Source organism: Budorcas taxicolor, chromosome 14, assembly GCF_023091745.1.
Source record: "Budorcas taxicolor isolate Tak-1 chromosome 14, Takin1.1, whole genome shotgun sequence".
Classification (NCBI taxonomy): domain Eukaryota; kingdom Metazoa; phylum Chordata; class Mammalia; order Artiodactyla; family Bovidae; genus Budorcas; species Budorcas taxicolor.
In genome coordinates this window covers 20653199-20673292 of record NC_068923.1, presented here as the reverse complement: position 1 = coordinate 20673292, position 20094 = coordinate 20653199, and the positions used below count along the sequence as shown (strand labels likewise).

General features: G+C 48.1%; 1 protein-coding gene across 3 annotated transcripts in view; it reads right to left on the bottom strand.

Annotated features, from left to right (window-relative positions):
• Positions 1 to 12046, bottom strand: part of ZFAT (zinc finger and AT-hook domain containing) — a 158251-nt gene extending 146205 nt beyond the window's left edge. Inside the window, exon 1 of one of the 3 annotated variants that reach the window (XM_052651527.1) lies at positions 11872 to 12046. In XM_052651527.1, the coding sequence (XP_052507487.1) occupies positions 11872 to 12046 (175 nt within the window). Of the gene's footprint in view, positions 1 to 10171; positions 10216 to 11871 lie in introns of those variants that run through there. The other 2 variants (XM_052651529.1, XM_052651528.1) reach the window with 2 other exon arrangements.
• Between the last annotated feature and the right edge of the window lie 8048 nt (positions 12047 to 20094).

Here is a 20094-nt window from a genome sequence, read left to right as displayed (position 1 = left end):
CAAAATGAAGGAATTCAAAGAGGAAGAAGGAGAAGAGTCGGAAGTTTAAATCAATTACACCCTCACCATGAGCTGGCAGCACGCAAGGCTCAGGCCAGGCATGTCTAATCTGCACGACACTCCCGTGAAATGGGTTTCATTATCCTATTTCCTCAAATCTAAGACAGCATCTATCTTCAGATGCATGGATACTTCACAATACGACTAAAAGAAGATTAAAATGCTACCAAATAAACTAAGGCATGCCAGAGTCTTATCACATCAACTGTAAGACACCTCCGGATGTTAGAGATGTTAAAATGTGAGCCTTTCAATCAGTGAAATGCAGAGACATTCCCAGGTTCCGATGAAGACACAGCCTGGGAGGCTGAACTCCCGACAACCCCTGCTCTTCCCCTGGAAGGCCCCGTACCCCCACTTGGCACCCCCAGCAAACACACTTGCCTGGGGGCCCTGCCTCTGGGCTCACCTCCATGAGAGCACTTCAAACTCTGCTTTCAAGGGAAGTGACAAACCTTCCCTGAGGGCCACACTCCCTGTCACCTCTCATCCTGAGGAGCAGGGTGGCTGCCAGCCCGCTAGGCACCTCTGTGAGAAAGAAAAAAGGGCGCCATTTCCTAAAGACATTCGCTCCCCCTGTCAGAAAGTGGTTATAACATATTGATTCTGTGAGAACAAGATACTTGACAACCACTTGCAGAGAACTGTCATAATGAATAGACGAATCCATGGTGTGAAGTGACGCCCTCAGATATGCTACCCTCGTGCAGTGCGCAACCTGCACAGCTGTACACAGCGGCCCTGACGAGCTGGCCACAAAGGCATTACTCTCCATGTTGCAGACGAAGCAGCTGTAACCTGCCCGGCAGACCAAGTTCAGGCCTACATGTTTTCAAAACTACTCAGTCCACGTCTAACGAACTTAAAAAACTCAGGTAGAAACACACGTCCGGGCCAGCGGGACCCTGTGAGGAACACAAGAAGCCTTGGGCCCCACCCTATACCCAGCTTCGTGGCTACAGAGACATTTCTAACAAGTAATCACAACTAAGAGGAGCTACACCAAAAAGGGAACTTTACTCTGTGTGTTTATTTTGTGCAATTTACAACAGCAACGCCCTTCAGGGAGCAGTAAGCTGGGAAATGAGAATGCCAGATGCAGGGCCACCAACCCACCAGAACACACATTTAATAAACATGCCTCCACACAGCTTGGCAGCAGGTCGGAAGCAGGGAACAGAGAACCACCGCATACAGTGGACCAGCTTTCCTTGGCAAAAAAAACACACCACGATTACCAGCACACAGAGTAAACCCAGGGCCTTCCGGCCAGAGTGCGAATCATACACGCGCCAGCAGCACCCTCTGGTGGCCAGTCTGAGCACTACGCCCCCCATTCCTGGGATGAAGCCATTCCCAAGACGGGGTAGACAGACCCTCATGAAAATACAGCGAACATTCCCCGAGTCCTAACTCCACCAGATGCCATCCTTGGTCCGCCACCCACTTCATTTTCACATTAACCCAGTGAGGGAGGGGCAGCTCTCCCCACTTGTAAACAAGTAAACTGAGCCCAGGGAGGGGACTCCAAGGTCACCAACGGCGGGTGAGCACACAATGAGCTGAGAGGCCCAGACCTGGCCGTGAACCCCCCTGGGCCCCGCAGCCCTGCGCCTCGGCACGCGGTCCCGGCCTCCTGGGCCTCCATGCCCACACCTGCTGGGCGTCTGCTGGAGCGGCAGGGCGCTCCCAGCTCGCTGACCGACCCTTCCGAGGCACCGCCGCAACCGAAGCAACAGGAAGGGCGCCCACCTGAGTCAGGACCTGGGTCCCCCGCTCCCCACCTCCACGGTGGCGGGGGAGTCTGCCTAAGTCTCTGAGCCTCTCGAGGCCCCAATGAGAAGTGGCCTTCGAATGGCTTAGAACGGAACTTCACTCAGAGGCTAATTTACAGAGAGACAGACAGAGCCACCTGGACGGAACCCAGGGTGTGCCGGCAGCCCTAGCCAGCGCCCGCTGCTCCCACGCCTGGAGGGGCCCAAAAGGCACCTGCCCTCCCGCCTGCCACCTCCACCCCCCAAGATCCCCGCCCCCCAGCTCTGAGACTCAGTGGGTGGAAGTTCCGATAAATGCATGCCCTCATTTGTGGTATTATTACCATGCAGCTCATGAAATGCTGATGAGCACGCCAACTTCCATAGCCCACAAAGTTAACATTTCTATTAGACGCAAAGGAGAAAGCCCCTGGGTGTTTCTTTGTTGAAACTGGATTAACGAAATAAAATGAGAAATGCTCAGTATCAGCTATAATTAAGCCTGGGCCAAACAGTGGCATTATAATTTTATGCATACGCATTTCTTCCACGTTGAAACTTGGCATAATTTTTTTTAAGTTATTTTTAAGCACTCTCAAATTGAGAGCCCTGGGCAATAGAGTCTACTCACATTTACCATAATCACAGCTGAAGAGCAGCCCTGGGGCCCTTTCTGTGGGAAAGCACCACAAATAATTTGATGTAAACAGGAACCGCGTCCCCATCACCCAGTTCTCTAAGTGGCAGCGCTATGCCCGCCCCAGCAGATGTGGGGGAGGCTCCAAGGAGGTAGGAGCCCCCATGGGGACCCCTGACATCACCACTTCCCTTACACAAGTCACCCAGGTGGCCCCGGAACTCCCAGGCCAACCACCACATCTCCAGGGCCATTTCCATGGGATAAACAAGGTGTGCAAAGTGCTCGCCCATCTTAGTGTTTCTGTAGGCTCCCCCACCAGGCCTCTGAGTTTCTGGTCCGGGGGTTTTGTTGTTTTAGTTTATTTAGGTTCCTTTGTGTGTGCGTGGGGGGGGTGGGGGGGTGGGGGTGGGCACCGTCAGTCTTAACTTTGGAAGGTGATGGGCCGCCTGGCCCCGGCTTTGGCACTGGGCCTTGGGACAGAGGCTTTGGGCTCAGACCCCACCGTGGCTACTTCTGTGTGGCTAGAAGGGCCTCTCCCTTGACGAACCCACATGTCCGTGGCTGGAAACCCACGGAGACCACTGCAGCTGCCCTGCCGACCTCATGAGGACGGTGGGGGGCAGGGGTCAATCACGCGGAGGGAACACCAGGCAAAGGGCTGCCCCATGTGACACAGGTGCAGAGCAGAACTGGGGCGGGCAGGTGAGACGGGCTTGCACACACAACCCACCCGGCAGGGGGACGTGACTCAGCACACACACTGTTCCCGGACGTGCCAATGGCCGGCCTAGGCTCCTGCCCACGGACACTGCCTCTCGCGGAGAAACACACACACGTGCGGCTCTGCGAGGGCTACCACTTAGACCACCAGGGCTCAAGAGGCCCAACGGCCCCGGCCAGGCCAGCGCCGTCCACAGAAACAGGACCACTGGTGTGATTTCAAATTTTTCAAGCAGCCGCATTAAAATGAAACAAGGAAAATTAATTCTAATACTACGCTTTGTTACCCCAGTATATCCAAATATTATTCTTTCCCTTGTAATCCATGAGATTAGAAAAGGATGAGAGAGTTCCATATTCTTTTTTTATTGTGGCTGCTGCACTAAGTATTCACAGCCTGGTGTGTATTTTCCACTTAAACACGTGACAGTTTGGACTAGAACACAAATCTAGCCTTCACGTTCTCTCCAGGACACCGGCAGCTTTTTCACTCCAGATTAGAGAAATGTGGTTTACAGAGCCCACTCCCTGGCAGCCAGTGGCACAGGAGAGGGCCTCCAGCACCCCAAAATCTTTGGGGACCCACAGACTTAGGAAAATGGAGACAAGGAATTAGGAAGCTTAGATCATGTTGACCAGAACTCCTGTCCACGCTGTTAAGAAACAGGTAGTTACGGACACAGCAGGGGAAGGAGAGGTGGGATGAGCCGAGAAAGGAGCATTGACACACAGACCCCAGCAGGGAGCTGAGCCCGCACTCTGGGACGGCCGGGAGCGGCGGCATGGGCGTGTATGCTTACGACTGAATCACACTGCTGGACAGCAGAAACCAGCAACACTGTAAAGCAACCAGCCTCCAGTGAAAAAAAACAAAGAGGCTGAAGACAGGGACCTTTTCATTTATTATCATCTAGAAACTGGCTGGCTGCTCTGGGCGCCTGAGGTCATAATCAAAGGAGATAAAATAACAGCCAGACAGGGACTGTGGGAAACACACAAATTCAATAGCAAATTTGAAATACCTGCTCTACTTATCACGAAAGCCTGTGACTGGTCTCAGTTACCAAGCATTTTGAACTCGACAATTAATTCCAGAAGAACGAACTGCCCTCTAATACTCAGATGGGTCTAAGGTCTGTTCAAATTCCACAGCAGAGCTTTAAAGTTAAGCAAGAGCCACAGGGAAAAGAATTTTCCAAACCCCACCAGCCACCCAGCTCCAGGTCACCAGAATCACCTGGTCCTTTCTTCCTGGTAACTAACACAGGAAGTAAGCATCATGTGTACTCTCCACATACCTGGGTCATTCAGTTTAATACTGGGGAAAAAAGACATTTTCAACTTAGCCACACAATTCAATATTTAATGAATGCCTAAGATGTACCACATACCATGTATACTAAGCACATTTTTAAATGAGTAAGATACATACTCCAGAAACATAAATAAATAATTCTATTTTGTTCATGAAAACAATTTAAAGCGACTGTGGTTTTGTTAGTGGCCCAAATTCACAGACTCCTGCTTTAGAAGGGACAGAGTCCAGCCTTGCCGCCAGTGCCCTGCACCCCCTTATTAGCTGGGCAGCTAACCTCCCTCTCTCCCATCCCGCCACTGCACCGCAAACAGACGGGGACACGGGGGAAACAGTGGCAGACTTTCTTTTCTTGGGCTCCAAAATCACTGCATGTGGTGTCTGTAGCCATGAAATTAAAAGACATGTGCTCCTCAGAAGAAAAGCAATGACCAACCTAGACAGCATATTAAAAAGCATTACTTTGCCAACAAAGGTCCATCTAGTCAAAGCCATGGTTTTTCCAGTGGTCACGTACAGATGTGAGAGACGGACGATAAAGAAAGCTGAGCGCCAAAGAACTGATGCCTTCAAACTGTGGTGCTGGAGAAGACTCTTGAGAGTCCCTTGGACAGCAAGAAGATCCAACCAGTCTATCCTAAAGGAAATCAAACCTGAATATTCATTGGGAGGACTGATGCCGAAGGTGAAGCTCCAATACTGTGGCCACCTGATGTGAAGAGCTGACTCATTGGAAAAGACACTGATGCTGGTAAAGATTGAAGGCAGGAGGAGAAGGGGAGGACAGAGGATGAGATGGTTGGATGGCATCACCGACTCAATGGACATGAGTTTGAGTAAACTCTGGGAGATGGTGAAGGACTGGGAAGCCTGGTGTGATGCAGCCCATGGGGTCGCAAAGAGTCAGACACGACTGAGCGACTGAACGACTACAACCACTCTGTTTACGAGGCACGGAACTTTAGAAGGTCGGCAGCCCGGTCGGCAGCCCGTCCTTCTCCCTGATCCGGCTCCTGCCAGTGCAGCCTCGGGGTGATCCTGGCAAGACCAGCCCCTCCCACTGCATCTGATCAGGCTACCCAGTGGCCCCTGGGTCTCGTCCCCTGTAGGCCCAGCATCCCAGTCCCTCAGTCGTGCCTGACATCCGCACTGGCGGCTACCACCTCTGAAGACAAAAGGTATCTCCTGAGCGCCTGCAGCAGGTCCTTTCCCACACATGACCCCTAGGCGGCGACAGAGGGCAAAGGAGAACTCGGGCCGCGAGCTAGTTCTGAGCTGCCTGAAATTCTGGAGATGATCACACCAAGTGAGGTAAGTCAGACAGAAAAAGACAAATATCATATGATAGTGATGCAGGGGGGAAAAAAATACACACGAACTTATTTACAAAACAGACTTACAGACCTAGCGAACCACCTTATGGTTACTAAAGGAGAAAGACTGGGGGAAGGGAATAAATTGGGAGTTTGGGATTGACATGTACACACCACTATGTTTAAAACAGATAGCCAAACAAGAACCTACTCTATAGCACAGGGAACTCTGCTCAGTATTCTGTAATAACCTAAGTGGAAAAAGACTTTTAAGGAAAATAGACACATGTACAACTAAATCACGTTGCTGTATACCTAAAACTAACACAATATTGTAAATCAACTATAGTCCAATATTAAAAAAATTTTAATTGTAAAAAATATTCTGCAAAGTGGAGAGGGCTGCTTTCTGATCATCAAACTTTAAAAAAAAAAAAAAAAATCCAGAACCTAGGTTTAGCTTTAACCTCAGTTTCTTAGAGAGACTTTTCTGAAACCCCCTTCAATACAAATTAGGTCTCCATTACTTTCTCTTGCCCACTCCCCCACCACCCTCCACTTTGAAGCAATTTCCCTAATTCGTAATCATGTATTTGGTGGTGTGTTTATTTATTTAACCTCTGTCTCCTCTAAAAGATTATAAACTCCAAAACCATCAATATCACTTAATTCAAAATCAGTTAAAAGCTTAAAGAGAAAAAAAAAGCCTAAAGAGATCAATGAGGTTAACAAACATATTTATTTCTAAATAGAAATGCTGCATTTCCGTTGTCAGAAGGACCTGAACATTTCGAGAATGTTCACCTTAGAACCCGAGAAGAATGTTAACCAAGGCATTCAGCTCCTGCTTCCTAGAGAAACATCCAAGATCCAGGGCTGGGGGAGAAGGAGCAGCTCAGGGTGGGCCAGCCGCTGGCCAACCCAGAACCCCAAAACCCGCAACTTTGCTGGTCCTCTGACTCCTGCCCAGTGAATGGAAGTGTGGCCACGTGGCCCTCCTGAAAATTATGGACCCTGGCCGTGTGTATGGAGCCTGCAAACTCTCGTGTCCCCGTGCCGGTTCGGTTCACCACTGCTCTTTCCCCTAAAAACAAACACAGACGAAGACTGGCTGGTCTCTAAGTTAAAGCCCGATCGGCCACCAGTCCCACAGGGCTTTCCTCTGTCCCATGTCTCTAAACCTGCCCCAACCTCCATTCCCACGGCCACCGCTGCACCACAACAGCACCTAACACCAAGTCTGGCTCCTGCCTGCATTTCTGCCCCTCCTGTTTATTCTTTATAAGCTCAAAAATGACTAGAAAGCTACAGTAATTCAGACAGTGCGATGCAGATGAAGGATAAACAAACAGATCAATGGAAAAGACGTAAGAGCTCAGAAATGGACCCACATATTTTTTCATCATAAGGACCAAGGTGACTGAGTGGCTGGGCTAGGGGCAGCTGCACCCCACCCCTCAAGCCCTCAATTCTCGGGGCTTAGTTCCATCATGATGCCTGGTATCATCTCCCAAACGATCTGTTTTCCACTGCTGGGACTGCATGAGACCCTCAAGAGGAGTCAGTGAATCACATCCGACTCTGCATTCTTGCTTCCCTGCACAAAGTTTCGCACAAACATTTGGGTGAACCAGGAAAGCTGCTTAGAAGAAAGAAGGGAGGGAAGGAGAGAGGGAGGGAGGGTGGACCCTACAGAGCAAGGCAGTGGTGGTGGCCCCTGAAGAAGAGGCCTGCTGGCAGAGATGGGAAGAAAACATTCAACAGAAAGGAAGCCAGCCAGAGCCCTACAGGGAGTCCTGGGGCTGACTTAACAAGCCCTCCAAATTGCCAGGACATCCAAGACCCCCATTTTCCAGAAGGCTACTCCCCAAACCCCCTGCTCCTTGGCTCCAGATGCCATAATTGATCTGGTCCCCTCAACCCCCTACACCCCAACAAGCCCAGCAGCTGCCTCTGAAGCTGGTGCCCACCCTTCCATCCTGCCTTGGTCCTGACCCAGCGGGGACACAAAGGTGCCAGCTTCCAGAGTTAAGCAATTTGCAGCTCCATTTGTTACATGATTTAGAAGCAGAAAAGTCTGTAACCCCATTTTTTTTTTCTATTAATATGCCAAGCATAATCTGCTTGTGAAAGTCGCTCAGTCGTGTTCAACTCTTTGTGACCTAGTACACGGAATTCTCCAGGCCAGGATACTGGAGTGGATAGCCTTTCCCTTCTCCAGGGGATCTTCCCATCCCAGGGATCAAACCCAGGTCTCCCGCACTACAGGCGGAATCTTTACCAGATGAGCCACAATGGAAGCCCAGGAATACTGGAGGGGGTAGCCTATCCCTTCTCCAGCGGATCTTGCCAACCCAGGAATCAAACTGAGGTCTCCTGCATTGCAGGTGGATTCTTTACCAACTGAGCTATCGGGGAAGCCCCTGTAATCTGCTTATAAGCTGTGCTCCCAGCAGAGGCCCAGGTCGGAGCTCTGGTCAAGGAACTAGATCTCACATGCCACAAAGAGCCCACGTGCCACAGGGAAGACTGAAAATTGCACATGCCACAGCTAAGACCCAGCACAGTCAAACAAAGGGAAATAAATTTTTTTAAGGTGACTCCACTTAAAAACAAAAACAAAAAACTGTAACTTCAAACCTGTACTAAGTTTTTAATATGACTATCTGCTTCACTTTCAGATTTTTTTTCTTAAAAAAAAAATCAGTCAACATCTGTCACACTTTTCCAACCACAAATGTTTTCAAGAAGCAAGTAGGTGACAAAGCACTAGGCTGCAGGGCAGACAGACTGGGTCTGGATGAAAGCAATGAAGAGCAGGACCACCAGCCTCCAGGGCACCGGCCCGGGCAGTGGGCAGGAGTGAGTCTCCTGCAGATTCCCAAGAGTTACATGACTCCCCTCAGGTCAGGAATCTGGTGAGAGCAGATCCCAGGCCCCAGAGCACGTGTTCATTCTACCCTCCAGGCTGATCCAGCCCTTAAAGTTGATACCTGCCCTTGAGGAATTGCAAAGACAGTGAAAGTTTAACAGGATAAACAGTTGAGAACAAAAAGAAAACAACTCCAGGCTAAATCCCTTCTACATAATTAAACCAGCTCTTCTCACTGGGGAGGTTTGCAGAAGCAGCCTGCATGAAACTGTCTATAAAAGGAAATGCAATTACGGGAGTCTTTTTAATATATCTAATTCCTGACTGCCCTTGCCTTAGGCAGAAACTTAATTCTACTGAAGGATAGCTGTCTTTGAAAAGTTGTTAGGTAAACTGCAAGGTAACACAGGAATCATTGTTCTACAAGGTGAATGGACTGAGAAGGGAGCAGTGTGGTAGCAGGCAGATCTCCATTTCAAGGCAGTGACCATCACGGCGGGCTCACCACCTAGAAGCTGCACCTTAGAGACCAGATGTGACTCCACCTTATCATTTACTGTACTGACTCTCCTGCTGTGACCCAACAACCAAGCAGAGCAGGAGACTCTTTTCAGGAATTAGAGATGGCAAGTTAACAGCAATAAATTCTAAAACATGATCTCTGTCACTTACAGCTGAAAATTCAAGGCAACTACAACAATGTCCAGGATTGTTTTTAGAAACTGTTAGGTAAACTCCAGAAGAAAAGTGGGTGGTACACGCCATGTATCTATACTTGGGAGAAGGGAAGCACCAAACAAAGACAGTTCAGTAGGGAAGATCAAGTCTGACTCCACATAGGATCTGTTTCTAATACTTTAACCTTTATATTCTATTGCTTTTGCTACCAGTTGAGAAACATTGCCTACAGCCTGAAATACACAGAACGGCCCCTTCTCAAGGCTCTGACCTTTAAAGTACAACACTTTTCCATTCGTACAGATAAAAACTTGCAGAACAGAGAATAACATTTGTCTTGGAGGTTTATAGAACATTGTAACCAGACCTAGGAGCACGGGTGCAAGAACTAAGGATTCAGACACCAAGAAGTGCACCAACCAACCACTCCCCCTCTCCCCTTTTATTATAAAAGAAGGCTGAATTCTAACTCAGGTACAATTGTGCTTTGGGACACTGGTCCATCATCTTCTCCAGCTGCTGGCTTTCCAAATAAACTCATTGTTCCTTGCCCAGCAGTTCATCTATTGATTCATTTATTGACGCATCGTGTGGCAAGCAGTACGGGTTTTGGATTCGGTAACATCATTATTGTCAGAAAGCATGCCTGGCATAGTTCACAGCTCCTAAGGATCTGGGTCTGCTCCGTCATCACATTCACACACACACACACACACACACACACTTTACTGTACTGGCTCTCCTGAGGATCTGGGTCTGCTCCGTCGTCACATTCACACACACACACACACACACACACACACACACACACACACTTACTTTACTGTACTGGCTCTCCTTGTCGGAATCTGACACAGTGGTATGAGGGCAGGACCAAGGGTCCAAGGGCTCTTTACTCATCCCTGCCTGGCATGTAGAGAGTAGTATCACCAATGCTTCAACTGAAGAATCCATGAAATGTGCCCCTGGCGTCTGGGCACCAAATACCATACATAAGCTCAAATGCCTTCTGCAACCCTCAGTACGGCGGACACTCAGTGTAACTGCTTCAATATGGTTATAGGCTCAGAAGTTGATGCTGGAGGGGCTGTTGTTGAGGGTAAACCCTACGACACTGTTAATTGCTTAGTCATGTCCAACTATTAGGGACCCCACGTACTGTAGCCCACCAGGATCCTCTGTCCATGGGATTTTCCAGGCAAGAATACTGGAGTGGGTTGCCATTCCCTTCTCCAGGGGATCTTCCCGACCCAGGGATCGAACCCGGGTCTTCTGCACTGTAGGCAGATTCTTTCCAGTCTGAGTCACCATATGACACCAAGCTTATACCAATATTTCTGAAGTCACTGGGCTCTGCCATGGAACCAGGCTGGAAGGGGCAGGAGGTGGACAGTGCAGCCAGGCATTCACTCTTCCCTTCGATAAAGGTACCCTACAGCAGCCACTGGAGGCCAGGCACTTGAACCTCCAGGAGCCAGAAGTACAAGCCGTACAGCCACCCCGAAGTCTGGATTTCATCCCAAGCTGGAGGAAGTTGATTTTTAAAGCCTCAGTTCTGCCATTTCCAAACTGTATGAAGTTGACCTCTCCGAACTTTTGTTCCTCGTCAGTAAACGACATACAAATTAGAACTGTTGGTAGAAACGGAGAGGCAGGAAGCGCGAGGTCAGTGCCCCAGTGCAGACGCTTCTTGTTAACCACGCAGGAAAGAGCCCCAAGCTCAGTGTCAAGCGGCTCCAGCCAGGTGTTCAGAAGATCCATCCTGCTCTTGCGTCCAGGGGCAGAAAGGCTGCTTCCCCCTCGCCCGGAAGCCAGAGACGGATGGCTGCCTGGAGGAGGTGGCATTTCAGTTTAACTTTAACGGGTGAGGACCAAGGGGCCCGCAGGGCTAGGCGGCAGGTAGAGGATAAATTACAGTTTATCACAGAATGTTACAGGGTTACCGGCAGTCAGAACGCTAATAATCTCTGGCGTTTATCGCTCCCTCTTCAGGACACAAAGAAACTTTCCTTCAGCAGCTCGGTGGAACCCTGTCCCTCAACACATCCTGCCCAAGGAACGTGGGTCTGAAGGAGCTACCCAATTCACGGAGAAGGAAACTGAGGGCAGGCAAGAAGGAGGAGGAGCGGCCAAAGAGTCGGCGGCGCGGGGATTCGAACAGCCCGCCCGCCGGCACGCCTGCGCTCGGTCGCTGGCGCGCACCCCGGCCCCACCCGTTGCCCTGGAAACGGCCCCGCGCACGCGCGCGCGCGCGCGCACTGCCTTCCCTCGCTCGTTCTTCCGGAGCATCCTCGTTACTTTTTTTCTCAATAAAAACCCGAGGCGGCGGGATACTGCCAGCGACCGAACGTGCTGTCGAAGGACGCCGCTACGTCCGCTCTCCGCCCGGGGCCGCGAATCCCTCCGCCGCCCAGCGGCCCGCGCGCTCCTTCCCGACTCCGAGCTCGCAACGGCTTCCCGCGCGCCGCGCCGCGCCCCACCCCCACCCTATCCCCACCCCAACCCCCAGCCCGGCTCACCTGCCGCCCGCGTCTCCATGGCAACGCCCCCGCCGCGGAGGGAAAAAAAAGCGTCGGGCTCTTCCGGGCCCCCTCCCGCGCCGACCGAGAAGGCGGGGCGCCCCACTGATGCTTCGCTTTTTATTTTTATTTTTTTAAGAAAAGAGCCGGCGCGGTTATGGCGAATCTGCGGCATCCAACATGGCGGATGGAGTCTTCGCCCTCCTCTTCCCGGGGCGCTGACGTCGGCGTCGCGGACGTCAGGCTCGGATGACCCTCCCCCCAAGCGGCAAGAGCGGCCGGGCGGGCCGGGCTACTGCGCGTGCGCCGACTCGGTGTCCTGGCTTCGCTATCCGGTTCCGCGGATATGCCGGCTCCGCGTTTTGAGCCTTTCCCGAAAGGGGGCTCACCGGAGGCCGGGAGTGAGGATTGCAGGAGCGCAAGTCTGCCCTGCTCTGCCCGGAGCCGGCGTCTGCCTGTCACCCCCATCCTTGGACCGCACCGGGCTGGACGAAGGAGAGTTTCAGCTCTCTTGTCCCAGTTCGCAGCGATACGACTTTTCTTGGCTTTCATTTATTTACTAATTTATCAATCGGGGCGGTCACAGCCGCCCTCGCTCTCTCTTTCCAAGGTTGCACTGTTTGCAGATGCTTTCCTCTAGGAGTCAGTTCAGTTCAGTCGCTCAGTCGTGTCCGACTGTGCACTGCAGCGCGCCAGGCCTCCCTGTCCATCACCAACTCCGGAGTTTATGCAAACTCCTGTCCATCGAGTCGGTGATGCCATCCAACTATCTCATCCTCTGTTGTCCCCTTCTCCTGCCTTCAATCTTTCCCAGCATCAGTGTCTTTTCCAGTGAGTCAGTTCTTCGCATCAAGTAGCCAAAGGATTGGAGCTTCAGCTTAGATTTAGTCTTACAGATAGAATTCAGCAGCTGGAACCCCCTCGACCGAGCGCCTGACTTCTCTCCGCGCTCCAGACTATTGCAGAAAGTGTCGGCTGGCTGTGAGCCCGCCACCCCATCACTTACCCCTCTCCCCGAATCTGGCTCGCAGCCTTCTCTCTGCAAGCCGCAGCATCTGCTTGACTTGTAATGACCTCCTTTTCCTCTTCGGTCTACCACTTTCTTCAGATCTCTGCTCAAATGACATACTGTACCGGGCCCTGCCGGGCCACCCCATCCAAAGGAACCTTCCAAAGTCACTTTCTGTTTTCTCCGTAGGATTTATTACTGTCTGACAGTAATTTATCCCGATATCGTCCGGGTCACCCCTTTGGCCACCAAAACTAGGAACAGCCTGACAGTGATTTATTAAATTAATGAGTTCCTGTTGGTTTTATTTTAAAAGGTTAGCTTCTGTTTATAGCAAATAACGTCTTTCATTTATGGTAGTAATCGTGTAAAGTTTTCTTTTTAAATCCAACTTGTTTACATTTTCTAAAATTAGTCGACTTAAAATCGTTTATGTGGTAACAGAGATAAGGTAAAATAAATGTAAAAATGAACTTGAAGTGAGAAATTTGGGAAATACTGATTTGTTTTTCTGGTTCTCCTGAAGTGCTAATCTTTGCTTGTTGTAAGCCTTTTCCTGAAATAACCTCCCCTCCTTGCGGCTCAGTTTAAGGAATTCTCTTTCAGCTCATGACTGTTCCCACACTCCTGCTCACACTTCGGGCCTGCACCATCCCAAGCCCACTGAATTTATCTGTTTGCACAGCCCCCTCCCAGTGATCTAGACCGTGAACTTCTTGAGCACAGGAGCCACGCAGATTTTTTTTTTAATCTTTGTTTCCCAGCTCCTACTGCAGTGTTACTCAGTGAACACATTGGTTCTCATTGGCACTTGTTTTACAGTTAGTAAAACTCCCACGAACATCCCACAACTCTGGGAGATGGTGAGGGACAGTTCCCTGGCGTGCTGCAGTCCATGGGGTCGTGAAGAATTGGCCACGACATGGCGACTGAACAGCAGCACAGAGCATTGAGCTGGAAGACGATGCTTTGATTTATCGGGAAACTTGTCTTGCTCCTTAACCCTGTTCTTGGGAAATAGAGACCCAAGATTATAAGACCCCAAACTTACCCAGTCCATTAAATATATCTTAAGAGGTATCCCCCTACCCCTTCCTTTTATCTTCACAACAATAGGAGGGCTAAATTGGACAAATAATATCCTTTTCAAGAAGAGAAAAATGTGCAGAGGTTAGGTGGCTTTCTGAGCTCACGCAGCAGGTCAGTGAGACCCTAGGTGTAGAACTGGACTCTCCATGCCCAATACTCTCCCCACATCGCATGTGGGATGTGTCTACACTACCCACCCATTCCCAACAGGGCCACTTCAAGGCAATCCTAGGGTTATTGCAACACACCCACCGCCTCCCACAGTGCTTCCCAAGTCTCAAGATAGATGGCTGAGTGGAACTCATCACAGTCTTTGATTTGCAAATGAACTGCTCAAAAAGCTGCATGGATGAGTGTTCCCTTTCAGACGGATAATATTTGCAATAACCACTATTTTGCTGTGAATCGATTTCTGTCAGGAAATTAGAGTTGTTCTGAGTTGCTGACAGTATTGGTTTTGCGCTGGGTTGCCTTTCTAACAACAGCATTTAAATGTTAGTTATTGATTAGCCAATGGGTTACTCCTGGATGTTGTGACCAAAATGAATTTTGGAAATGAAGCCATTTAAAATTTGTCTCAAAACCCAGTTGCCTCAGAATATTAATAAAGTCAAATTTAAAAAAAAATAGTGGATTGTGAATGATATTCCTGAATTAATGATTTGGACAGCTATGATTTTCTCTGTTATTCTCATGGTATTTTCCTTCTTCTCTGTTCAAAGAAGGATTACTGAGCCCCTATCATTACTGGCCACAGGCATATAGAAATGACCAAGGGACAGTCCCTTTCTACCAGACCAGATTTGCAAATGGAGAGATGACTCCGCCCATGGCCCTGCTGAGTGATTGGCTTGTATTCAGTCAGTAAACATCTTTATACTCGCCATTTTCGTACTGTTCCAGAATGCCTTCAATTAGTGAAGGCACATTAATAGAAGTAAATATAAATTGCCCAAAATTGTCTAAGTAATAGCATCCTGCTTCAGCGACAGTTCCTAGAGGGCGTGAGCCTCCCAGCTTGCCCTCTGGTGGCCTCTTCAGCCTCTCAAGACAGGCACCGGAGTGAATTTGTGCCAGAAATGTGTTACATGAAATGACATTTCATTATGCAATAATAAATTAACATAGTTGAATACATTTTTGTCAATAGTTTTATAATTATATCTAATAGCTATATGGCAAACATACATTTACATGAAGCCAGAATAATTTGTATACATAATTTTATGTTTTCTTGAATGCAGATTTTGATAAAGGATACGTAAGAGGGGCTCCAAAATAATGGACCTGGAGGCACAGTGCTAAAATTCAGAGGTTGGAGTAATCACAGTCTGAGTGAAGGGTTAAAAATCTGAACAGACACGTTGTAGGGAAGAATCCATTTAAAATTGTATATAAAAAAAGATGTAATATTCAAACGATTTGAGCAATTTGAGAACATAATTATGACCTTAGGAAGCAATGTCTTTTCTCGTTCTTTCTTTTCAGCGGCCATAGGGTGCCGTCTCATCTCCAGCACACACATCGTGTACCCTCAGCACACACATAGTGATCTCAATAGCATTTTTCGTTCACAGTACCCAGGGCTCCTTCAGAGAACCTGAGTTCACGTCTGGGAGCAAAAAGAAATTCCAATGGCCTGAGACATCTTACTATTGCCAGAAAACCAGGCTGCTGCCAAAAGTGCTGAGCTATTGCTGAAAGAACAAAAGAATCAGGTGAAAGGGAAAGAGGGTCCCTCGGGTCAGGTTGTAACAACTTAGATACAACAAAGAGTAACTAGGTCTACAGTTGCTGATTTACAAGAATAAGTTGAGTCTGTGAAAAGCCATGAGTCCTTAGCAATCAAAAAGGAAAAGTTAATATTATATGTAATGACAAAGCTAGTTATAACTCAAAGAAAGTATAAAAACAGCATTTTAGTAAGCAGGTAAGTTTGGCGTATATGGGACTCTTGTTTCTTACTTGACGTTCAGTATGTCTGTTTGGGAAACAGTGTATCTGTGTAAGTTGAAAAGAACAGATAACTTTAAGTCAAAGATTTCCAGAAAGAGTAAGAACTGTACCAAAACCAGGAAAGGCAGGTCAAGACCAGCAGCCTCCAAAATAACCAGGTGGAAGGAGTGTTCATAATTGATGCTGTGAGTTAATGAATTAGCCAGATGTCCTAGCAGAATGGTTGATGGATTAAGCTGAGCTATGGTCCTGCTGATTATACTGAATGCTAATGAGGCATAATCAAGTTAATTGTAAACTGAGGCAAAACATCATGTACTCAAAATTCAATGGGCATGGAGATTGCAAGAACTTACTTGTAAGTCCTGTTGACTTAGCAGTTGAACCTGGTCGGAGGACATCCCAACCGGCAAATGCCTGCCGCTACTTGAGTCACCTTGAAGGATTCAGTGTTCCCACTAAGAATCCATCAATCATTGACCCAGAGGCTGTGATTTCTATGTTCCTGGGAAAGAGATCATCGCTCTATCTTGTGTCTGATCTTGCAGTCCTGGAGAACTACAAAAACCTATCTTCTGTAAGCTAACACATTGGTCGAATCAATAGTTCTGATTTTTACAAATAAATTTAAGTATGAGTACAGTAAAAACTTTTGTGTTGTTAAGGTGGTTGAAGCATTCAGGAGAAGTTATGTTAGACTCATAGTGAAACAGGGCAATTTGACTCAGTGGATAAATGTTTAAGGAAATTGGATTCACAAAGTTTTAAGTTTATCTGCTGTGTTTAAATAGCGTACCCAAGAAAAGTTAATAGATTTATAAGTGTAATAAATATTCTGTAAAGCAATCACAAGCAGTAGTAACTGGGCAATGTAAAAAAAAATTAAATTTTAAAAAGGGAAGAGTGGCCTTGGATCCCAGCAGCAAGGAGGGTAAAACAGAAGGGCTACCAGAGACTAGAGAAGGCAATGGCAACCCACTCCAGCGTTCTTGCCTGGAGAATCCCGCGGACAGAGGAGCCTGGTGGGCTGCCCTTTGTGGGGTTGCACAGAGTTGGACACGACTGAAGCGACTTAGCAGCAGCAGCAGCAGCAGCCAGAGACAAGAAGAGTACCAAACCCAACACAGAGGCCCAGTAAACAGTTATTGAAGGAAGGGAGAGGGTTGGAAGGATGGAGGATGGATCAAGGAATGAACACTGGGGAGAGCTTGTGTGTGCAAGTTGGTTGGGAACTCTGCTGACCTAAGGACTACAGCGGCTCTTGCTTCCTGTGGCTTCCAGTTTCCTTCTGGGACAGCAAGTTAGCCTAGGGGTGCCCTGCTCATGGTGATGGCAGAAACCAAAAAGGGCAAGTAGAAATGTCAAGTGCTTTTTCAAGTCTCTTCTACCAGCGCACTGACCAGTGCAAGTTACGTGACCAAACTCAGAATCAACAAGAAGAAAAATGTACTCATCTTTTTGGTAAGAGAAGAGAAATTCCCAGTACAAAGAGTGTCTCCTTAGGGTAGAGTGAAGAGATGGAACCATAATCTACCACTCCTTCCTGGAGAAGGAAATGCAACCCACTCCAATATTCTTTTGTGGAAAATCCCATGGGTTTTCCCTGTCAGGCTCCTCTGACCATGGGGTCACAAAGAGTCCTCCAACAGGACTAAACAACAACATCCACTCATTCCATCATGAACCCACAGGAAAAAAGTCATAAACGTGTACTCAGGGAAATTCCCTCGAAGTCTAGTGGTTAGAACTCTGTGCTTCCAATGCCAGGGGTCCAGGGTTTGCTACCTGGTTGGGGAACTAAGATCCCACAAGCCTCATGGTAAGACCAGAAAAGCAAATTAATTACTTTTTAAAGAAGGGTACCCAGTAATTTATTTTCTAAAGAACCAGCCGACCATGTGCTCGGCAGAATAGAAGAAAAGATTTGGTCATTCAGGATTTGGTATAAACAAGGGATATATTTTTAACCTTGAGTTTTGATATAAGATGGATTTGAATTCAGGATTGATTCTGCCATTGTTGCCTGTGTGACCTGGGGCGAGGTACACTCAGTCCACAGTGAATGTTCATTCTCCTGGTCTGCTTTCTCCCAGTGACAGCACTCAGCTTCTCTCCAGGAACTTCCTTGCCCTGGTGGAGTGATTTTTTTTTTTATGTCTCTATTATTGATGATATAATTGACACTACTGAGCTCTGTGATCCTGAGACCCCCATTCATGGGCCCATCAGTAAAACTGGGGAGAGTTAGAAGTGGGATCTCATCAACTCACCACTCCAACACCAGTTAGCCAAGCTGCCAAGCCTCTAGTCCTGACATGCCAGCGAAGGTTTCCTTGCAAGCATGAAGCCCTGCCGCTGTGCTTGTTAAATGATTGTGATAAAGAGCAATGTCTGTAAAGCAAGACAACTAGGCTTCACCCTTACAAACTGGTGCCCTGAGCAAGTTCTAAAACAGTGTCTCAGTTTCCCCGTTCAGAAACAAGGCTGATTATCTCCACTGCATGGGCTTAAATTGTGAGGCTTAAATGAATTAACACACAACAGCTAGGTTTTCTTTTAAAAATTCAAAGCAGTGATCCTATGAGACTCTATGGAATTTGATATCTCAAAAACCTAATTCGTATTTTCATTTTCTCCACCCTGCCTTCATATTTTGTCAGTGTTTGGGTCAGTTAAATTATGCTGGTCTCTGCAAAATTCGAGTATCAGAGAGGCCTGCTATCCAGGCTTGCTGACTGGTTCTTTGGTCCTTACACACCACTGACACTAAACGTCAGGGAGGGAGCCAAGAGCAGTCTGGCCTGGGAGTCATTTGCTGCAAACAAAATGTATCCTGAGAAGAGTGAGGGTGAAACCAGCATTCCCCAGTCTCTAGAGGGAGCAATGACTCAGGCCACCTCCTCCAGGGAGCAGACTCAGACAACCATCAGCTCCTCCCTCCCCCCAGTCACCTTCCAGCCTCGGGTGATGTTCATCAGTGCCAACATTTCCCAGGACTCTTACTGTCTTAAAATGCATTCCATGGACCATACTGGGTCCCCCAGGTATGCAGTCCACCTTGCCCTCCAGCTGAAGCTGTGTGTCTACCTGGAGAAACCTAGATCAGTCTTACCTTCCTGAGCACCTTCTGCCTCGCCCTTGACATCCTTGGCTCTCAGAAACTATTGTCTATTTGTCAGAAGGAAGAGAAATGGAATGAATAAATGTCTCCACTTTCTACTGTCAGCAGATAAACATTAACAGGAGTATCTGGGGATGGGAGTTCCCTGTTCAGACACACATGTGGGCATCTCTGTGAGGGCTCCCAACTTAAGGGTTAACACGGAATGTTGGGGTTAAAATGACTTTAAAAATCTTTACATCAAACCTCCTTATTTTCAGATGGGTAAACTGAGGCCCAGAGATGCTAAGCCTGTTGTTCACCAGGCAACCAGGATTGTGAAAGCATGAAAACCATGTGTTACAAGCCACTTTCAAGAAGCTGGAGATGTTTAGCGTTCCTCTCCTGGGAGAAGACAACATTCAGTAGGGACATGCGTGTTGATCTTTAAATATCCAAAAGGCGACTCTATGAAGAAGAGCTTCTTAAGAAAACAAAGTGCAGGGACTTCCCTGGTGATTCAGTGGTTACATGGGTTCAATTCCAGGTCAGGGAACTAAGATCCTGCATGTTGCCTGGCATGGCCAAAAACAAGAAAGTAAGGAAAAAGAGAACAAAGTGTCCAAAGATGGAACAGTCACCACTAGACGTGGGGAACACTCTTAACCCTGTAAATGCCCAACCATGAAACTGAGAAATAACTTATAAAGGGAAGCATCAAAACAGGGGCAGGGAAAATGTTAAAGACAGAGAATACCAGTGGGTCAGGACATGGAGCAGCTGGAGCTCTCAGATACTACTCATGGGACAAGTCATGGCACAACCACTTTGGAAAACTGGTTGATGGCTTTTGACAAGGATAAACTTACATCTGCCCTGTAATCTAACAAGTTCACCCCCAGGAACAGACACAATAGAAATACACCTGCTTGTTTCATCAAAAGACATACAAGTTCTTCTCACATCACTCTTAAGAGCCCCAACTTGGAAACTGCAAAACTGCCCATTAACAGTAAAATGAGCAAATGAATTTCAGGGTATTCACGTGATGGAATTCTATATAGAAGTC